Source organism: Talpa europaea (genome assembly GCF_964194135.1).
Source record: "Talpa europaea genome assembly, chromosome: 9".
NCBI lineage: Eukaryota > Metazoa > Chordata > Mammalia > Eulipotyphla > Talpidae > Talpa > Talpa europaea.
The window spans coordinates 117,120,313-117,143,354 of NC_140076.1; the positions used below are offsets into that span (position 1 = coordinate 117,120,313).

Consider the following 23,042-nt stretch of genomic DNA (forward strand, 5'->3'; position numbering starts at 1 on the left):
ATCCTTATATCAGATAAAACAGATTTCAAACTCAAAAAGATAAAGACAGACCCCAATGGTCACTACATTATGATCAAGGGGACAATACTTCAAGACGAAATAACACTCAGTAACATATACTCACCAAACGAAGGAGCACCAAAATATATCAGACAACTGTTGTCATCTCTGAAAACAGACACCAGAGAAAACACATACGTAGTGGGAGACTTCAACACACCACTATAAACAATGGATAGATCAACGAGACAAAAAATAAGTAAAGACACTAAAGCTCTACATAAGGAACTAGAGCGTTTGGGCTTAACAGACATCTATAGAACACTAAACCCCCCAAAAACGGAGTACACATTTTTCTCAAGTGCACACGGATCATTCTCCAGGATCGATCACATACTGGGACACAAGACAAACATCAACAGATACACCAAGATTAAAATCCTACCAACCATCTTTTCTGACCATGAAGGCATCAAACTAGAAATAAACCATAAAAAGAAGGCAAGGAACTCTCCTACCTCATGGAGATTGAAAACCACACTGCTGGAAGACCACTGGACTAATGAGGAGCTCAAAGAAGAAATTAAAAAATTCTTTGGGGGCCTCCCCAGTGTCGCAGCGGTTGAGCGCTGGGTTGCGAACCTGCCCGCAGCCTCTGCGGTGCCGGTTTGATCCCCGGCTGCTCCCCAGCCACCAGAGGAGGGTCCCACATGGCACGCAGACCTCTCCTACGGCTCGCTGCTCCCCTCAGCAGTGTCCTTTGGTCCTTCTGCCTGCTCTGCTCCCCTCTCTGGCTGTGGTGAATTCTCTCACCCTCCCTTGCTTCTGACTGTCCCAGTGCATGTATAAACAAACAAATAAATAAATGAATAAACATGCCTCTATAAAATTAAAAAAAAATTCTTTGAATTGAATGACAATGAGGACACCAATTTCCTAAATGTATGGGATACAGCAAAAGCAGTAATAAGAGGAAAATATATAGCAATAGAAGCTCACATCAAGAAACAAGAAAGAACTCAAAGAAACAACCTAATCTCGAAGCTCAAAGATCTAGAAAAAGAAGAACAAAAAACCCCAAATCCAGTAGAAGAAAAGAAATAATAAAAACCAAAGCAGAAATAAATGAAATTGAAACTAAAAAAAAAATCCAAAAGATCAATGAAACCAAGAGGTGGTTCTTCGAAAAAATCAATAAAATAGACAAACCCCTAGCCAGGCTCACAAAGGAAAAAAGGGAGAAAGCACAAATAAACAGGATCATTAATGAAAGAGGAGAAATCACAACGGACACATTGGAAATCAAAAGAATAATCAGTAACTACTATGAACAGTTATGTGGAAACAAGTTCAACAATCTAGAGGAGATGGACAAATTCCTACAACTCTACAATCACCCAAAGCTAGATAAAGAAGAAATAGAACACCTAAACAGACCAATTACAAGCAGTGAAATTGAAATGGTAATCATAAACCTCCCCAAAAACAAAGGCCCAGGACCTGATGGATTTACAAATGAATTCTACCAAACATTCAGAGACGAATTAGTGCCTATCCTTCACAAACTCTTCCAAAAAATTGAGAAGGAAGGGACAATACCAAACACGTTCTATGAAGCCAACATTACACTAATACCGAGACTGAACAAGGACAACACAAAAAAGGAAAACTACAGGCCAATCTCCCTAATGAACACTGATGCAAAAATCCTCAATAAAATTTTAGCTATCAGAATCCAACAATGTATCCATAAGATAATTCACCACGACCAAGTAGGATTCATGCAGGGACACAAGGATGGTTCAACATCCAAAAATCAATCAACGTAATCGAACACATCAACAAAAAGCAATATAAAAACCATATGATAATATCCATATATGCTAAGAAAGCTTTCGACAAAGTGCAACACCCATTCATGATAAAAGCCCTTGAAATTCTTGGGATACAAGGAACATACCTCAAGATCATAAAGGCCATATATGACAAGCCAACAGCCAGTATCATTCTCAATGGGGAAAACCTGAAAGCAATTCCATTAAGATCTGGAACAAGACAAGGATGTCCACTCTCACCTTTGCTTTTCAATATAATACTGGAAGTCCTAGCCAGAGCAGTAAGACAAGAGAAAGACATACAAGGAATCCAAATAGGAAAAGAAGAAGTCAAACTGTCACTATTTGCAGATGATATGATAATATACACAGAGAACCCCAAAAGCTCCACAGAAAAACTAATTCAACTCATCAATCAGTTCACTAAAGGGGCAGGATACAAAATCAACATACAAAAGTCAGTAGCCTTCCTATACACAAACAATAAATCTGAAGAAGAAGAAATCAAAAAAACCATCCCTTTTATTATCGAAACAAAAAAAATCAAATATTTGGGAATAAATCTAACAAAAGAGATTTTCCCAATTTTTATTTATTTTTTGCTCTTTGTGAAATCTTGTATGATATAAGTTCAAGCTGGTTGATTGTTTTCTCAGTTTATGAGTTGACTGTGTTTCCATCTAAGGCTTTTTATTTGTATTATGATATTTTTAAATTGAAGCATTTTTTCAAGTGTGGACTTCATGTTTGTTCTTTCTTACAATTTCCATGTTCACTTGCAAAGATAACATTTTCATTGTATAATTCATCCATTTGATTCATGAGCATATTATTCATAGTTGCTTTAATTCCTTCTGTGATAGTTGAAATCTGTATGCTCTCTGGCTCTGCTTCTAATGCTATGGCCACCTTTGTAATATTCTGTTAAATGAGAGAGATGATGTTGTGGGTAATAGAGACTGAGCTAAGGCCTTGATTGTGATATTTTGTGTAATCTGCATGAAGTTGAGCTGAGTTTAAAGTTTCCATAGTTCTTGGTTCCCCCACATTCAAACACATATAGTGCCCACACATGTGTCTGCATGTTTCTATAAGAACTCCTCCTTATATATATATTGTATATTCCACATTTTTTGTATGATACACTATTATAATACTAGAGTTCTGTAGCTATAGTGATGTGGTACGTGTGTGGAGTTGAGCCTATAATCTTAGGTATAATGTTAGGCATTCATAGGCGGTGTGTCTCCAAGTGTGACCTTCAAAAGTGTGTCGTAGTCTTCCCATTCCTGAGGTGAATGAGCAAAGTGTACTGAGTTGTTGTTGGGGAAACATCCTTCTGTCGTCTGGGCTAAGGCTCAGGTGAAAGTCTTCACCTGAGTGTTTCTCCCAAAGTGTTTGCCTTTGCTTCAAAGAGAACGCTCTGTGCTATTTCACACAGGCAGGAGGGAACCTTTCATCCCTCTTCATCTTGAGGACCTGGTGTGGCTCCTGGCCCCTGTCCAAATGAATGAGGTTCCCTCCACCAGCCACGCACCTTCCTTGCAAAGACTGCAGTCTCAGGGCTTTTCCCTTTCCATTGGTTCACCTTCACCTTGCAGCATTTCCACCCCAGCTTGTGTGAAAGGCCAAAAATCTATAAAAGTATTTTTACAGAATAACAAGTTAAAAAGTGTAAAATTTTTTATAGTTTAATTTTTGAAATAGCAACAATTTTATGTATCTTTGTTTTAAAATTGATATTTGTTCAATTTTTTGAGCACACATCATTTTTGGAAAGTGTATTCCCTGAGGGAGAGGCTGAACAGTTATGAGGTAGCCATAACCAGTACTTCAGGGTCATGAAGGACGGTACGATAATTGCTACACATTTGCCTCAGGGACCGAGTGAAGTTGGGCATGGTATATCTGATGGCTGAGTGTGCAACGACACATTGACCCTGGACTTTTGAAGCATTGGCTTCAAGGTGTTTATCCTCTCGTTTGGGCAGGCTTTGTGATTCTGATCCTGGAAGAAGTTTGAAATGTATCAACAATACTTCATGAGCAGCATTGATTTTGTTCTTGTGAGTAAGTAGGAGTGTTTTTCTCTGGAAATGTGTGAAGAGGTGTGTTCCCCTTCCAAGCTGATTAATATATAATGCCTATCCTTCATGGGAAATCTCGAAAATCCTATCTATTAAAATTATTTACACATCTAACAAATATTCACGTTTTATGTCCTCAAAATAAGCAGTTTTGTATAATTAAAACCATTATTTGTTAAATATTATATAAGAAGGCAATTTCTGATTGAAGAGTCATTAATCTATTTCATTTTATTGTCAAATGGCACAATTTGTTAACTCCAAGTTTCAGGGAGTGGCCAATTTTATGTAAGAAAGACAAATAATGTGTAATACCAGCTGTCTCTCTCCAAGTTCATAGTCAGTCTTACCTGAAAGACATTTTCAAAACTCATGGGACTGAACATGTTGTAGTTGCATAGAATTATATGTGCTTACCCCGTGATTTTCTCTAAACAGAAGCTACTTGTTGGTTTCATTGCTAGCCATATCCTGAATTAAAAGAGATCATTGTCAGGATGTAATTGAGTTCACTACCAGTTAATTTTCTCATTGGTAGTGTTTCATGGGACTCTGTACACAAGCACACATACATAGATGCATCTATATCTACATGTATATGTTCCTTTTTGAATGTGTAGCATAATTTAAGTAAACATCAAAATACAAACATTGCATGAACTGTCAGGAACCTCTTTTGGAAATAATTTATCGGTGTTTTTGCAGGCCAATGAAGTGTATTTAGAAAAAGTGGCATGTTAAGTTCCTTATAAAGTTCATTTTAATATATCAGTACAAAATTAAGTTATAAAATGGAATCATTCTTTAGCTCTCTCTGGAAGCTGATAAGCTAGTGACTGCCCTATTTTCTTAGAAATAAGGAAAATTTCAGGCTCCATGAATGTCTTTGTGGGTTGGCAGACTATACGTTTCTCTTTTAATTCTCACTGTATGCTGTTCATTTCCCTGGGAATTTAAAGGTTGAGGAAAGAGGTGAATTTTGTATATGGTGTGGTAATGAAGGACCTTGGAACACCCCCCACTTTGTCTGGTGTATTTGATGTTGTAAAAGGTATTTAATTTTTAAAATGCCATGCGTACCTTTATTTAAATGAAATACGTGCTACTGTATGTATAATAATATTAAATCTACCAAATTCAGTGTGGGGATTGTGGATTGTTCATGTATAGATTCCCCCACATAGTCCACATGATTGCACACCAGGTCTCACTGACCTCCATTTCATCTCTCTGTGGGTGCTGCGTATGTGGGCAGGGACAGCAGGTGTCATTCCTGTTCTGTGTGTTAGAGTTTTGTATATTCAGTTACGTGGCACCTCACAAGGGGCTTTGGATGTTTTTGAACAGCACTGACTCCGCTTGTAGTAGCTGCTTTCAGCTCTGATTAATACAATGATGTTCTTTTAATGTTAAGATTTTTTGTTCTCATTATAACTTACAATACATGAAAGTTTTTTATTTTGCATCTTTCTAGGAGAAAAAGTAGTTAGTCAGCATTACAACCTGATATTTTCATTCAGCTCAGAATTGAAGCCCACAATAAGCTCTCCTGTCCTGGTCACTTCAGAAGTTGCTTTAAGTTCATGTTGGAGTAAGACATGAAGGAAAGAAAATAAAGGAGAAAGGAAATCCCTGGGGATCTTCTATCCTTTTGCTGCTGCTCCCCCATCTGTAGGGCAGTGAGTCCACTTTGCTTCCTGCGCAGAAGCGCATTTCCCACGCTCAGTCTACTCCCGCCAAGCATGTCTTTGTGCCAACTGCTGATCATTGGGCCTCCTTCCTCTCCAGAGTTACTGTGTCCAGGTCTGCATGCTTTAGTCTTCCATATTCTCCTCCCCAGGCCTCTTGCTTTTTGACGAGATCTGTAAGACTCAATATAACTGTGCAGCTTCACGGAAAAGTCCTATTTAATTACATGTTTGTAAAATGAATCTTCAGAGAAAAAAATAATTTCCTTTTTCCAACATGTGAAATATCTAGATTTAATTTGAAGTCATTGTGGAAAAGAAATAATAGATAATTGTTTGCCTTTATTCTGACCCTGGAGTCTCATCCACTTTGTCGGTACATGCTCCATATGATGGATAAGACAGAGGACTAAACAGCTGATCCAAAAATAGCACACAGGACCTGTGTGGAAGAGTCTTGTGTGGTCTCTAAGACAGTTAGTGAAAGACACATATATTATTTTCCTGAAAGAACAAGATGATAAGTTTGGAAATCAGTAGATTTGAGCTATCAGAAAGCAGTGTATGATTTTATTTGGTAAATTTTATTATAGACATTGAGGAATATGTTTTTGGAGAAAAATTCACAAATTGCCAAATAGGAGCACGAGCATGGCATGGCTGAGCAACCAGACCTCAGGCAGTGATTTCGTCCTCTTGGATCTGTTCCACGGCACCCGGGTGCCTTGGGTCCTGTTCACACTCACAGTGCTGGATCTCCTGGTGGCCCTGTTGGGCAACACCATAATAATCATCCTCATCTGGGCGGACCCTCTTCTCCACACCCCCATGTACTTTCTGCTCAGCCAGCTGTCCCTCATGGATATCCTCTACATCTGCACGTTTGTCCCCAAAATGGTGGTGGACTTTCTGTCTGGGGACCACCGCATCTCCTTCGTTGGGTGTGGCTTCCAGATGTTCCTCTTCTATGCCCTTGTTGGTGCAGAGTACCTGCTGCTGGCGGTCATGGCTTATGACCGCTATGTGGCCATCTGCCAGCCTCTGCGCTACCCCATCCTCATGCGCCCCAGGGTCTGTGTGCTCCTGGTGCTGGTGACCTGGTTGTGTGCTCTGCTGAATGCCTCGATCCATGCGGTCTATACTCTGACACTCCCCTTCTGTGCCTCCAGGGAAATCCATCATTTCTTCTGTGAGATCCCAGCACTCCTAAAAGTGGTCTGTGCTGACACTTCCCAGTACGAAAAGGGTGTTTATGTCACTGCTGTAATTTTTCTCCTGCCTCCCATCTCAGCCATTCTGGGCTCATATGGAAGCATACTATCCACTGTTCTGGGCATGGGATCAGGCCAAGGACTCAGGAAAACCTTGGCTACTTGCTCATCTCACATGACTGTGGTGTTGCTCTTCTACGGAGCTGCCACCATCAAGTACCTTCTGCCAAAGTCCTACCACTCCCCCGAGCAGGACGAAGTGGTCTCTGTGATCTACACCATCGTAACACCCATGCTCAACCCCCTCATCTACAGCCTGCGGAACAAGGACGTCACTAGAGCGTTTAGGAAAGTTTTCAGAGTGTGACAAAGGTGGAGTTTTCTTGTATCTAATGTAAACCCATAATATGTTGCCATTTACTTTGAAATTGAATAGAACAGAAAATGTATTTATACATTCATTTACATTTAACTGTAGAAAATAGATATGTTGAAAAATAGAGGACAAAAACATATAGCTGTGTACCTAATGATGAAATATAACATGTTATTCGTTTACATTTATCATGTAAACTATTGCAGTCAGTAATTCCAGATATTAGAAAATTAATTTAATAGATAAAATGCTTTTCATAAGTAATTATCATATTTACTGTATTTTCAAAATGCACATCTTTAGAAAGAGGAACTGTGATGCCCTTTAGCAAATGTCTGCATAAGGACTACATCTATTTGAAATCTGTCATTGTAAGTGATATAATGTGTGTTTTAAAGTACTTAATTGTTCTTAATTTTAAGATATTTCCCAAAACAATGCTTGCTGTAAAAATTGACCCAGAACTTTGGAGTGAAAATTTATTTCTACATGATTTGTGTTAATGTACAATATTTAATGTTGTTGAATTTCTAGCTTAAGTAATAAATTACAAAGTATTATTTGTATTTCAGGAATACAACTTAATGATGTACATTCATATCCCTTGTGAAGTGATTACAGTGCATCAGAGCAAGTTAACTTTTAGGGTGTTGCCTCCTGACCACTCTTGTTTCTTACCACAACCCCACACCCACTCCTCCTGTGACTGTCTTTCTTTCTCTGTGTCTTATTTGCTTTCACATTTCTATGTGCGTAAACTGATAAGGTATTTGTGTTTTTCGGTTTGGCTTATTTTCCTTGGCATTATTCTCTACACATCCATCCATATGGATGACCTTCCATCTTTTCACATATGACGACCTTCCATCTTGTCAAAAATTGTTTGAGGGTTTTCCATTATACAAACACACACACACACACACACAGAGACAGACACACCCCCCCTCCTCTGTTGTCCACCCATCTATCATTGGACCCTTAGTTTGTTACCATTGTGTGTGCTGGTGTGATGAACATAGGTGAATCAGTGTTTTCTTTTCCTTTGGATAAATATGCAGAAGTGGAGTTGCTGGGTCATATGGTAGCTTTAAATTTGTGGGAACTCCATTAGTGTTTCTATGCATTTCCAGCAACAGTGCAGGGTTGTCATCTTTTCTACACATTTTTTTTTGTTGCCAGCACTTGATATTTCTTTTGTTTTTTTTTTTTTTCATTTTAGTGCTCACCCCTTCTCTGCAGAAGAGTCATCCTAGTATGCCCTGTTGGTGCCTGGAGCTCAGATTATACCAAACCTATATAAGCCATATTTTCCTAAACATACATAGCTATGTTAAAGATTAACTTATAAATAAGATGCAGTGAGATATTAACAGAATGACATGGAAATATCTTGCTATTACTATAGTGAATAGCGGATATCGACAAAAGGAAAGACAAAATACATATGATCATTTCAACAGATGGGGCGGCATTTAGCAAGATCCAACATCTTTTAAGATAAAAACTCTTAGTACAAAGGGGATAGAAAGAACATGCCTCACTATAATCAAGGCCTTGTATTCAAATGCACAGTTAGCACCATACTCAATGGTGGACACTAAAAGTTTTTCCTGTAAGACCTGGTACATGACAAGGATGGCCATGTCACCTCTGCTGTTCAACACAATAGTGGCAGTCCTAATTTACATACACTGTAGGTGGGAATGAAGACTGACTGAGTCCCTATGGAAACAGTATGGAGGTTGCACCAGTTATTAAAAACACATACACCGTAAGTGCACCACACTTGCATTCTCAGGTAAGGAATACACAAGGAATACACAAACACTAATTTGAAGGGCTATATACACTTCTATGATCATTGCAGCACTATTTACAATAGCCACAGTATGGCAAAACCTAAGTGTCAAATGGTATTTTTCCTTTTCTTTCTGGCTTATTTTGCTGGGCACGATCCCTTCCAGCTCCATCCATGTTGCTGCAAACTGCATGTGTTTATCTGTTTTGATTGCTGAGTAATATCCCATTGTGTATATATACCACATCTTCTTGATCCAGTCATCTATTTTTGGGCATTTGGGTTGTTTCCATAGCTTAGCTATTGTAAATAGTGCTGCTATAAACATAGGGGTGCAGGTGCCCCTTGGAGTTAATGATTCTGTGTCCTTTGGGAAAATAGCTAGGAGTGGAATTGCTGGATCATATGGAAGCTCTATCTTTAGCAGGTTGAGGAATCTCCACACAGTTTGATACTATTGTGATCAAAGGTGTGATTTCAATTGATATGATTTCAAGCTTCATGACTTCATTGACATTTATTTTGTGATTCGATACGTCTTCTGTCCTGGAGAAGGTTCCACGTGCACATTTGAAGGAGGTATACTCAGATTTTTTTTGATGCTATATATGTCTAATAGGCTCATCTGGTCTAATTACTTACGTTAGGCTATTATTTCCTTGCTGATGTTTTTTGTCTGATTTATCTGTTCACTACTGTAAGTGGGGTGTGGAATTCCCCTACCTCTGTTGTGCTGTGACCAATTTCTGTTTTGAAGTTTGTTAACAGCTGACTTACATACTTCAGTACTCCTTCTTTGGTGTCTATCCATATATATTGTCTATCCTTATATATTGATTCTTTGATTATTACATAATGTCCACCCCATCTTTTGATCACTTTTTACAACTGTCACTGCCTTCTTTTGGGTCCCATTTTCTTCTATGGTTGTTTTCTAATCATTCTGTTTAAATCTATATTTGTCTTTGGAGCACAGATTGATCTACTGGAGAAAACAGATTTTTTTCCTGATCCAAACTTTTGTGCTGTAACTTTTGATTGGCATGTTCTATCTCTCCATGTAGTGTGATTGTTGGTATGTGAGCATTTGCTACTGCCATTTTATGTTTGGTTTTCTGATTCTTGCCTTTTGTATCCTTACTTAGTTTTTGTGTATTTTCATCACATAGATTTAGATATTCGTGCTCCCTGAAACATTGCTTGTAGGGGAAATACATTGTTTGCAAATTCCTTCAGCTTTTGTTTATCTTAGAGGTATTTATTTCTCCCATGAATCTGAAAGAGAGTATTGCAGGGTATAATATTCCTGGCTATAAGTTTTTAATCATTGAGTAGTTTGAATACATCATCCCATTTTTCCCTTGTCAGTAGGTTTCTGCTGAGAAGTCTAATGTAAGCATGATGGGATACTTTTGTAAGTTCCTGCTTCACATCCTCACCCTCACCCCTGCCCCGGCATATTAAATATTCTTTTCATAGTTATTGCTTAACTCTTGCTAGTTTCACTTCGCTGTGTCATTTTTCATGCCAGCCTTTGCGCTTCCCCATCTTCATGAGCCCCAAGGTCTGTGTGCTCCTAGTGCTTATGACCTGGCTGTGTGCTCTGCTGAACGCTTTGATCCATTTGGTCTATACTGTGACACTCCCCTTCTGTGCCTCCAGGGAAATCCATCGTTTCTTCTGTGAGATCCCAGGGCTCCTGAAAGTGGTCTGTGCTGACACTTCACAGTATGAAAAGGGCATTTATGTCAGTGCTGTAATTTTTTTCATCCTTCCCATCTCAGCCATTCTGGGCACCTATGGAATGATACTGTCCACTGTTCTGGGCCTTGCATCAGGCCAGGGACTTAGGAGAACATTGGCTACTTGATCTTCTCGCATGACTGTGGTGTTGCTCTTTTATGGGCTGCCATTACCAAGTATATTGTGCCAAAGTCCTACCGCTCCCCCGAGCAAGAAGAAGTGGTCTCTGTGATCTACACCATCATAACACCCATGCTCAACCCCCTCATCTACAGCCTGCGGAACAAGGACGTCACTAGAGCTTTTAGGAAGGTTTTCAGAGTGTGAAGTACTGGAGTTTGCTGTGTCTACTGTAAACCCATAATAGCGTTGCCATTTGCTTTCCAAGGGACTAGAAGATGTATTTATACTCTTTACATTGAGCTGTAGAAAACAATTATGTTGAGAAATTGAGGACAAAATCATGTAATTGTGTACTGAATAAAATGTAATATCATTTAAAAACATTTATCATGTCTACCTTCTGTAGTCAATGATGACATATATTGGAATCTTCATTACTCATTGGCAGTTACAATATATTTCTTCTTTGTAATTGTCTTATTTATTGTATTTTCAAAATGTGTGGGTTCAGAAACATGAACCGTGATGCATGTAAGCAGTTGCCTGTACTGAGCATGTAGATGTATCGTCAGAATCATGGATATTCTAAAATATTTATTCTTTCTAGATTTATAGACATTTCCCCAAATGATGCTTTCTCTCAAACCTGGCTTGGAAATTTAGAGTGAAACTGTTGCTTTATTATATGTGTTGGTGTACATTGTTTAATGTCTGGAATGTTTATTTTCCAGATCTAAACTCTTCGAGCAATAAACTGACACAAAATATTGAAAGACTTTAGGATGTGACATGTAGATACTCAACTACGTGTTGAAAAGACCACAGTGCAGTCACCATCCCACCCAGCAGACTTTTTTTTTTAAAATAAATTTTATTTTTATATTCCCCATTCAATTACAATCCCTTATTTTGACCCCAATCCCTTCCCTCCTGCACCCCACCCCCCATAGAGTGTCTCTGGTTCATAGTTTTTTGTTTATTTTGATTATCACTTTCTTATAGTTATTCATTTTCCCTGTCCCTTATTTAAGTTTTCTAGATTCCTGCTATGAGTGAGACCATCCGGTATTTTTCATTTTCTTTCTGGCTTATTTCGCTGAGCATGATCCCTTCCAGCGCCATCCATGTTGCTGCAAACTGCATGTGTTTATCTTTTTTGAATGCTGAGTAATATTCCATGGTGTATATGGACCATATCTTCTTGATCCAGTCATCTATTTTTGGGCATTTGCTACCCATGCAGACTTAACTGTTAGGATGTAGCCTCTTGACCTCATCTGTTTCACACTCTTCAACCCCCACTTCCATCTGGTCACCCCCGTTTTTCTCTCTGTCTACTTTTGTTTTCTTTGTCAATTTCCTTTAAATGAACTCATGGGTATTTGTCTTTTCCTGCTTACCCATTTCCTTGGCATTTTTCTTTCCAGGCTCACCCGTGCTGTCACATATGATGACACTCAGCTTTTTTAATAAAATGTTTGAAGGTTTTCCACTGTATGCCATCATCCTACCTACACGCGTGCACACACACACACACACACACTCACCCACCCCGTCCCCTGTCCATTCATGCATCACTGGAATCTTAGTCAGTCCCCATGTGGTGATGGTGTCATTGAATCTGGAACCAGCCACCTCAGTGGCAGGAGCACAGCAGTGGGGCTGGTCTCTCCTCCTGCTGCTCCAGCACAAGCCAGTCCTGGCCGTGGCTCCAGGGGCCAGCAACCACCCTTTTGTGGGTATTTCCTGGCTTGTGGGGTGGGCCAGTCAGGTGTGAGCTGTGAGCTGATTGGTGCTAAATGGTCGAGTAGCCACAGGAGTGAAAAATGGTCCAATCAGACTTGTGGGTGGTGCCCCCTGAGAGAGGACAGAAGCAGGGTTGGTGGGGGCTGTAGTGTGATGGTTCTAGCTTGAGGAAAGGAGGACCAGAAGCTTCAGAGGAGAGAAGAGAAGAATCCAGCTGGGACCCTGGAGGAGGGAAGAGAAGCCGAAGACCTTTGCAGAGACGGGGCCTCGGGCCTGTGTTCCAAGGCCTGAAGGGAGCACCAAAGGCCCTGGTGGGGCTGGTGTGTCAATAAGCTGCTTGTCGTTGGCTTCGTCCAAGCTCTCACAGAGAACTGTGGACATTGGGTTCTCTGATACCGCCTCTGGGACAGTAGTGACCATCACTACTGGCCAGCGCTGCCCATCCCTCCTGTTGATCGGCTGTAGCCCACAGGCCCCTGTTCCTGGGTATGTGTTGCTCCTGCCTTTGGTTTTCCATTTTGGGGCTCTTTGGTGGCTCCCTTGTCGGGACGCTGGGCTGGTGGATGGCGGTTCTGGCCCTGGTGACTATCCCTGTTGACCAGTGTGGTCCAGCTCTGTTTCCATGTACCTGAAACTCTGCCTGTACTTCTGGAAGGTGCTGTTCTTGGGAGAAGGCGCTACTGTGGACACAGTGAGCTCTTTGTTCCCCTGTTTGTAAGAGAAACCCTGTGGTGATGGTTCACAAGCCTGAGGTCTCTTGGAATCGTGCCACAGGTGAGAACCACGGTGGCCCGTGCTCTCATGGACACTGCCCTTGATCGGCTCTAGCCCACAGGCCCCTGTTGCTGGGTGTGTGTTGCTCTTGCCCTTGGTTTTGGCGTTTTTGGGCTCTTTGGGGCTCCCTTGTCGGGTCGCCGGGCGGGTGGGTGGCAGTTCTGGCCCTTCTGGACTGTCCCATGCGCCTGCCCTGTGTGCCCCTGTGTGTGTGGGGTTGGGTGACTCATGGCTTTATGAATGGGTGCTTTCTCTCTGCCGGATAAACGCCCAAAGGTGGAAATGCTGATACGTCGTAGGTTTCCTCAGTGTTGAGGGACCTCCATAGGCTTTGTAGTCTCTGCATTCCCAGTCTCAGTGCCGAGCAGGGCCCTTCTCTTCACATCTTGCCAACACGTGTTTCTCGTCTGTTTGAATCTGTACCCCCTTATCCACTGTTGTACACCCCAGGAGCACCAGGGGGTGCCTGACACGCAGATGGCACCAAAGCTACACAGACTGTGTTTTCTTGTACAGACTGTGTTTTCTTGTTTTCTTGGGTGTTAATATCACTTTACAAATTAATACTTTATAAGTGAGTAAGAGTTAAATCCTGATGAAATCGAGCAATCACCACTATGTAGTGTAGCCTCAGCTCATGACAAAGTGTCTTCCTCGAGGTAATACTTCCATGTGTGATTAGCCTTCACCTGACAGCTGAATATTCCAGCACTGCTGTCTGTGCCTGTGGTCTGCCTGCGCGTCTCCCCTGAGAGGCTCTTATCTCTCTTCTTGTCTTGATTGACTTGTCTTCTCTTCGTGTGGTTGCGGGAGCTCTTCATAGAGCGGGATGTGAGCCCCCTGTCAGATGTGGTGTGGAAATCCTTTTTCCCACTTGGTAGGGGGCCTTTCATTTTATCCATAGTTTCCTTTCTTCTGTCCGGAAGCACTTTAGTAGATGTGATCCCTTTTTAATTTTGGCTTTTGATGCCCTGCCATTTGGATTTGAGCCCGAAACACATCTCCAAGTCCTGTGACAAAGAGCACATCATCGAGGCAGTTTTTGGTTTTTCGTCTTCCAGCAATCTTTAGTCCATTTTGAATTCGTGTCTGTGTGTTAGGTAGCTGTCTGGGCCGTGTCGTGATTTTGCGTGTGGCTTTGCCTCTTCCCAGAGCCATTTTTATTTAAGATTTATTTATTTATTTATACAAGCACTGGGCACAGTCAGAAGCTCGGGAGGGTGAGAAATTTCACCAGAGCCAGAGCGGGGAGCAGAACAGGCAGACTAACAAAATGCACTGCTGAGGGGAGCAGCGGGCAAGACAGGAGAGGTCTGCGCACCATGTGGGACCCTTGCCTGGCGGCAGGGGATCGAACAGGCTCTGCAGAGGCCGCGGCCTCTTCACAGCCCAGCGCTCAACCGCTGCGCCACCTGAGAGACCCTTCCCAGACCGTTTTTGAAGAGACTTCTTCGCTCCCTTGTTTGCTTTTGACTCTCTGGTCACCAGTTAGTTTTCCTTCCCCTGTGGGTTTATTTCTGGGCTCTCAGTTGTGAGGTCACTGAACATGTTTCTCACACATTTTGAAAACTGAGGAGGAGCGAGCGCCCCCAGACCCGTTCTGTGAGGCCCACATTACTCGGAGACCAGAAGCGGACAAGGACGTCCCAAGGAGGACTCTGGGCCTTCCCTGGGGAGACAGATGTGATAAACCCTCCACGAAGCCGTGGCAAACTGCGTCAAGGGTCGTGGCCACCCTCCGGTGGGTTTTTTGTGGGGCAGGCTCGGGCCACAGCTCAGATCACGCAGGGGACTGACCCCTTCCCGGAGAGGAGCGACAGAAACCTTCTCACCCCTTGGCGGGCGCAGAGGCGGCTCTGGCGAGACGCAAGGTGCACTTGTGGTGAGGATGCTTGGCGCGAGGAGGGAAGGGGCCACCCCAGTGTGAGACAGGCCAGACACCCCCCGCAGGCAGCACCGCGCTCTGGTGAGGAGCTGGACGCCTCCTTAGGGCCAAGGTTCGCTCCCTGGCGGCGTCCCGGCCACCCCTCGCGCCTGGCGCAGCGCTGCGCAGAGGGGCGCACCCAGGACCCCGGGCCCCGCGTGGCCGCGGTGCTCTGAGGCGGGCGCCGGGAGAGGCCAGGCACCTGCTCGGAGGGTCGCGTCCCGGCGCCCTCCCGGGGGGCGGTCAGCGCGGCCGAGCCGGGCACAGCCGGAGGGACCGCGGGGTGTGGCCGCCCGCGACGGGAGGCGCTGCCCGCGAGGAGGGACGAGGCCGCTGGTGACATGGACGGGCCGGAGGCCCGGGGGAAGGACAGAGTGGAGGAGGACGGAGCTGGGTCCTCCCGCTCCCGGGGGCAGAGAAGGAAGGGCCGGAACCCGACCCAGCAGCCCAGGGGCGAGACCCACTCGAGGCCCCAGTCGGCCCAGGGGTGTGCGGGGGGTGCGCAGACGCCCCTCCGGGAGGGGAGGTCTCTGGGGCACCGCCTGGCCACGCTCGGGACTGGAGGAGGCCCAGGAGCTGGAGACACCAACCCTGTGCGCCGAGGTGCAGGTCGGGCGGGGGCAGGCGGCGGGGGCGGGTCCCGCGTGCGCGTGGCGGGGAAGCACCTCCGAAGAGGGGCGGCCCCCGAGGCGCGTAGCCGGTAGTGTCTCAGGTGAATACTCGCAGTTTACAGTGAGAGACAAGCGGCCTGTTTCGGAGCCTCCACAGTTGGTGCTTCCAGAGCAAGGCGACGCGTTCAATATGCCACAGAGCACGGGCGGTGCCTCTTCAGTCCCAGAAATGGGCGCAGGATTGACAGTTCCTAGTGCTTGGGTTTAAGTCACAAAGTGGGCATCGATTTCAATTCTCTCCGAAGAAACACGATCCTGCATTTCCCTGTTTGCCCTGAACGATGTTCGTATTTTTCCGTCTACGACAGTCCAAGAGTGAGACCCCGCTAGGGAGAAGGAGGCGGAGCAGCCGTGGGGAGCGATGAAAGACAACTTTTAGGACGGGCAGTTACACCGACGAGTCTCGCTGAAGAAACTTGTAGAATTCATGCCAGTGATGGTGTCAGAGTGTGTCTGTCAGGTTTATAAAGTTATCAGCAGTTTAGGTTTTCACGATTTGTCATAATGTGAACGAGCGTGAGGTTGTATTGAAGGCATCGTTTAGAAACACTAAGCTTCACCCACTAGAGAGGGTGAACGACACGCAGAGCAGAGGGATGATGCTACGCGAAATACATCAGATGGGAAGGGCAGATACCAGATGGGCCAGTAATGTGCAGAATCTAGAGATGCCAAACTGAGAGTCAGAGAAAGACCAACTTAAAAACCAATGGTAGAAGCCTGACTGCCGAGCTGAGCATCCAAGGGTGGGTACGGGGGAGGGGGGGCGGCCCCTGGGCTGTTGTGGGGGTGTGGGTGATCGGTGGCAGGTGCACCCTGGTGGCCAGACCTGACACTTGACTGGGAGGCTCCTGGTGTCCCCACAGTTGAGAGAATAGATGATCACTAATGAAAGGTGGCTACCAGATGAAAGTGGGCGTGGGGTGTGGGTGGCGTCTGAAGTGAGGCAAGAGGATGAACCCTCACAGTTGCCTCTGTGGTGTGTGGGGTAACGAAGTGTGAATGAGCAGTTCACAGGCAAATCACTGTGTTGTACTCGAAAACCAAACTATTATTGCATATTAATTATTAGTATGAAAACCCAAAATGTTAAAAATGGTATTAATATATTTAATGGAGAAATAAATTTTCATTCAAAATTCCAGGTCAGTGAATTATAGCTAGTATTTTTAAGAGTATACTATTTTAAGAGAAAATTTCGAAATTTATAAAAACTATCTATGTTTTAAAATAAATCATTATATTTTTACAACAGTAGTTTTGGAATCTATCTAAATTTTTAAAGACAAAATTTTCACGATGACATGGCTCTTCTCCCTCTGAACATACTCTGAAAATTGACATATATGGAAAATTACATAGGAATAAAAATATATTTTCCATGTCATATTAATAACCACGTCTACACTGACAGTGACATCGGCTGCAAAAGAATATAAAGACCTGTACTATCCATTCAATGCGAACACCATTGCCATTGTGGATTTACATTGGGTACCAGGAAACCTTATATTGTCATATTCTGAAAACTTTCCTAAAAGCTTGATTGACGTCCTTGTTCCGCAGGCTGTAGATGAGGGGGTTGAGCATGGGTGATATGATGGTGTAGATCACAGAGACCACTTCGTCCTGCTCGGGAGAATGGTAGGACTTTGGCAGAAGGTACTTGAAGATGGCAGCCCCGTAGAAGAGCAACACCACAGTCATGTGAGAAGAGCAAGTAGCCAAGGTTTTCCGGAGTGCCTGGCCTGATCCCATGCCCAGAACAGTAGACAGTATGCTTCCATAGGAGCACAGAATGGCTGAGATGGGAGGGATGAAAAAAATCACAGCACTAAAATAAATCCCCTTTTCGTATTGGGAAGTGTCAGCACAGGCCACTTTGAGGAGGGCTGGGATCTCACAGAAGAAATGGTGGATTTCCCTGGAGGCGCAGTAAGGGAGAGTCAGAGTATAGACCACATGGATCAAGGAATTGAGCAGGGCACCCAGCCATGTCACAAGCACCAGGAGCACACAGACCTTGGGGCGCATGAGGATGGGGTAGCGCAGAGGCTGGCAGATGGCCACGTAGCGGTCATAAGCCATGACCGCCAGCAGAAGGTACTCTGAGCCAGCAAGTGTGGTGAAGAGGAACATCTGGAAGCTACACCCAATGAAGGAGATGCGGTGGTCCCCAGACAGAAAGACCAGGGCCATTTTGGGGACAAACGTGCAGATGTAGAGGAGATCCATGAGGGACAGCTGGCTGAGCAGAAAGTACATGGGGGTGTGGAGAAGAGGGTCGGCCCAGATGAGGATGATTATTATGGTGTTGCCGTACAGGGCCACCAGGAAATCGAGCAGGGTGAGTGTGAAGAGGACCCAGGGCACTGGGGTGCTGTGGAACAGATCCAAGAGGACGAAATCACTGCCTGAGGTCTGGTTGCTCAGCCATGCCATGCTCGTGTTTTGTATTTGCAACTTTGGAGAGTTTTTCACAAGCATAATGTTCATTGTCCCTACAAGATTTTCCAAATAAAGTCATGTGCCACTTTGAACATTGTAAGTCTATTTTACTCCCTGTGCTTCACCCTTCAGCTTTATTAGCTAAGAAATATATTTCCCTTTCACTGGACTTTACTAAGGTATCTTAAGTTACCATCTAGGATCTTGCCACACTGAGAAAAGGCAATATTGGCTAGCTTTAAAATGTTATTTTGAAACACTTTTGTTATTAAAGTTTTCTAGAAATTGTATCCCTCAAGTAATTGTTATTAAGTTATGCTTTAAGCAGCATACATACATAAAGTGCATTAATTAATGAACACTTGCATTAATATTATGCACATCAATAATGTGGAGTATCAGTAGTTCAGGGGTATATGTGCTGTGTGGACAGAGCTGCAGGGTCTGGGTCAAGGCAGCCTTTCGTTCTTTTCCACAATGACTTCCAGTCAATTCCAGAAATCTCACCTGTTGCCCAATGGAAATACCTTTCTTCTCTAAGGAGCTGTTTATGAACATGTCTTTAGGGAGGTGCTGTTTGTGAGCTTCGTGTGCATATTTGTGTTTCAATACCCAGTCAAATAAGCGCGCTCACTGCAGAACTGTGGAGTCTCTTAGCTTGTGGAGCTCCTGTTTCACATGGCCACAGCGACTCTGGACAGGACGAGGGTCCAGTGGGCAGCAGGTGGCATAAAGACCTGCCTGGCAGGAGCAGACTGCGTGGGAAATGCGCTTCTGCAGGGGAAGCCAAGTGGACTCACTGCCCTACAGGTGGGGGCACAGCAGCAACCTCAGGGCTCGAAAATCCCCAGGGATTTCCTTCTGTCTTATTGTCTTTATTCTGTTGCAAAGTGAACTTAAGGTCTTTTGTGAATTGATGGAGGGAGTAGGACTCTCGCTTCATGACATTACTTCGAGCATCAGTTTTGTGTTGAATGTGAACAGCTGGCACTTGTGTTTTGACTTGCAGCACTTTCTCTTGGGGAGGATGTATAATAAAGAAATTTCATGGACTTTTTTAAGTGGTCATGAGACTTAAATTACAAACGTGTTTAATAAATGTCATTGGGTAAGTGCGCAGTTACGGCAGCTGGGGTAGACACAGTTTTTCCAGTACCAGCGGAAGTCCCTGTGAGGTGGCTGGGCACTGAGTTCCCAGCTGTCTGCCCCGGTGACAGGAGTGTCAGCTGCCCCTGTCCTCACCACCTCGTACCACAGAGGGATGACACGGGCGTTTGTAGAACTTGTGGAATGGAGGGTTGGTCATACGGGGAAATCTAGACGCGAACACTCTCCAATCCCTACACTGAATTTGGTGCTGAACATCGTCATACATATAAAAGCATGTTAAGTCTGAAACATTGACTTTTAAAACATCAAATATGCCAAAAAAGTATGGGTCTGCTAGTTTCTTCCACTACCCTCCCTATATAAAACTCCCCTGGTTAGATCGACCCTTAAACTCTAGCAAACATAACAGAGTGGCGTTATATGCTAAAAGGAGAATCTCCCCGTCTAATCATTTGATTTACAAAAGTCCTCAGGTCTGGGAGGACATAAAATTCACTTATTTCCCAGCTTCCAGAGAGCCAGTGAAAGAAATAGTGTGGTACAGTAAATAGTTACTTTTTCATTGAAATACATTTTTTTCCTAGGTAATTTGACATTCTACTCTCTGAATACCTTTGATGGTTTCCAAAATTGCCTAATAGATATTTTCCTAAATATTTACTAGGTAACATATATGAATGGCCTCAATCCAAAATAGTCCAATGTAATTTGATAAGCAGATGTTTGTATTTGGAGATTTACTTAATTCATGGTCCTACGAGACTCCCAGAAGACATGAAATCGAGCATATATCTTACATATGTATGTAATATATGTATTTAATATATATAAAACTACCCAAAATATGATGGTGAGAAAAAAATGAATTGGAAGTCAATTTTCTTCAATTTTAACCTAAAACATCTCTCTTTTACCTCATTGACATGAATTAGAAGGAAATCAACCAACAGCGTGTGTTGAGAGTAGATCCTGGGTAAATGTCTTATGATTTTACTTAAGTCACTGCTCATGTCTCTTAAAAATGCATTTATTGCCTTGCTCTGGGCCAATCCCATTTGGATGGACTTTTACCCACGAGGGGACGGGTCACTTTGGGTGCTTGATTTAGAAACTAGACTCTTTGCCTTTCCTGTATTGTTTCCTAGTTGTATTAAAGTTCCTTCCCATTAAAAAAATGCATTTATTATATATTTTCAACAATCCTCCTGCCCTCAGCCCTCGAATAGTCCTTCAGGAAGGGCATTGACACTGTAGAGATGTTGAACACTGAACATCTTTCTTCCATAAAACTAACCGCTGACCCCAACCCCAAATTAGGAAGTGGCACCTCATTGAGAATTTCATGAAACGAGACCTTCAGTCCTGACATGATGTATTGCCTTGTTATGCAATGTTAGCGCACATGCCAGTTCCAGTCCAACTAAACAGCTTATCTGAGTCAACACACACACACACACACACATCTAATTATTTTCAGTATTTAAATGTATTAATATTCTATGATGTATATCTTAAATAGAGGGGATTTTTGAGATTGTCTATTATATCTACAAGGTCAGAGCATTATATATTAGGCTTAAGAAATTGTAACACACTTAAGAAATTTTAGGTTAAGAAATTATAACATACTTTGACATGTATCCCGAAAACAACACTCTGACTTACTTGTAAGAACAGAATCAGTGCTGCTTCTAGAGTGTTATCAATACATTGCTTAGTTCTTCCAGCCTCAGAAGCACTCAGTCCACCTGAAGAGGTTAAATACCTTGACGCCATTGCCTCCATAATCCAAGACCAATTTACTGTTCCACTGGCAGCCCTCAGAGGGACTGTCCCCAACTGCACCCAGTCCCTGGGGCAAAGTGTGCAGCAATTACCTCCCCATCCTCCATGACCCAGAAGAAATGGTTACAGCTATCTCACAAGGACATGCAGCCTCAACTCAGGGATACTGCTTGTCAAGTGGTCCGCCTTCAAATATTTGAGTGAAGACTGATTTTTTTCCCCGCTGCTACTATTTTTATTTTTCCATTTCATTCCTTGACCATCCATGTTTTACATATTTATAAACAGAATACAGACAATTTCATGCTTTTCAGTAGCATCATGAGAATGTGCCATATTTACCTAATCAAAGCTTGGAACTATGTTGTATATATTGTCTTTAAGAGGCAGGTAGTCCTTCAAGGGTTACCATGAAAAAGTGGTTCCCCAAGACCTTTATCCCCTGGTTTTCATTTCCTGTAGTCAAGTTGTCAGGTTGGGGGCTACCTCCTCCACTGTACTAATTAACATTTGTACAATTGCTGTTTGTCTTGGTTGTTCACCTTAGAGATCTGTACTGATTTTTCTCCTGTGGAAGGTTCTGGAGCTATTTTGCAGCCCTGACCCATCTTTCACAACTTCTTCTTCCCCATTCCTTCCAAATAATTGTATCCCAAGTAAGGTTAGATGAAGAGACATGAGTAGAGTATTATGACAAAGTAAAAAGTATTCACAGCTGATTCAAGAAGTAAGCCAAGATGCTTCTCTTCACTTGGGACTTTTCATTTTCCTTCCTACACATCTTCATTTTCCTGAAGACCTCTGTCTCCTTGAATGTGGTGGGATTGTGTGCAGGTCTGTTGCATGAGTCTCCACGTGCAATTCCTTTATTTCTCTTCTCAGGATACACCTTCATCTCTCTTCTGCATTGAATTTTTTGTTTTTACTATGTTCCTTTGCACTCCCCTTTTTCTAGTCTCCCCTTTGCTTTAGTGCAGTATATCCTTCAACAAGGTCTTGACAGAATGTGATTTGAATGTATGTTTTCAGGCCATGCATGACTACAAATTCCTTCCTTCTACTCTCAGACCTTGAGGGATAGTTGAGCTGGGTACAGAAACTTAGCCAGAAAATCTTCTCTCAAAAGAGCACCTCTGTCTTGGGGACTGGAGGGAGTTTCTGGGGCTGGATAAAAGCTCAGGTCTGTGTCCTGGGTGAAAGGGTGTGTCTGAATGAATATTAATTTTATATGTACATTAATTGTATTCAATTATTTGAAAATAATTTTATTTTTAACTCCCACATGGAGAAGTCTTGGGTGTGGTCATCTCAGTCTTTAGAAGATAAAAATTACTGTGTAACGTCCAAATTAGTTTTTTCTTTAAACTGTAGGAGAATTTGGTTGTCAAGTCAAACTCAAGCTCTATATCTGGGCAAATAAGCAGCATCAGAGCAGCCATCCACTTGTGTCAGGCGAAGCTTCTGGAGCAGTAAAGTGGGAATATTCTGTTGGAGCTGCCCACTATTGCTAAGCCCTGTGCTTCAGGGCAACTGGTTCCCCCAACCCTTCCCCCCCATCCCCTTTTACAAATCCTTAACACAGCCAGGGGGAAGTCATTTCCAAACAGAAACCCATTCTGGTCTTCCTCAGTCCCCTCACAATTGTGATAAATGAGTGGGAAAGAATTTGGAATAGTGTTGTAAGTAGCCTGCATTACATTTGGAGGGATATAGTGTTATTTAA

General features: G+C 43.1%; 2 protein-coding genes across 2 annotated transcripts; one reads left to right on the plus strand and one right to left on the minus strand.

The window, feature by feature from the left end:
* Nucleotides 1–6,261: 6,261 nt before the first annotated feature.
* Nucleotides 6,262–7,188, plus strand: LOC311176867 (olfactory receptor 2T27-like; the record flags this gene model as incomplete). Its single annotated transcript, XM_084242507.1, has 1 exon — nt 6,262–7,188. The coding sequence occupies one exon, from the start codon at nt 6,262–6,264 to the stop codon at nt 7,186–7,188; it is 927 nt and encodes a 308-aa protein (XP_084098633.1).
* A 10,303-nt stretch (nt 7,189–17,491) lies between these two features.
* LOC311176868 (olfactory receptor 2T27-like) lies at nt 17,492–18,418 on the minus strand (the record flags this gene model as incomplete). The annotated part of the gene is made up of 1 exon (XM_084242508.1): nt 17,492–18,418. The coding sequence occupies one exon, from the start codon at nt 18,416–18,418 to the stop codon at nt 17,492–17,494; it is 927 nt and encodes a 308-aa protein (XP_084098634.1).
* Between the last annotated feature and the right edge of the window lie 4,624 nt (nt 18,419–23,042).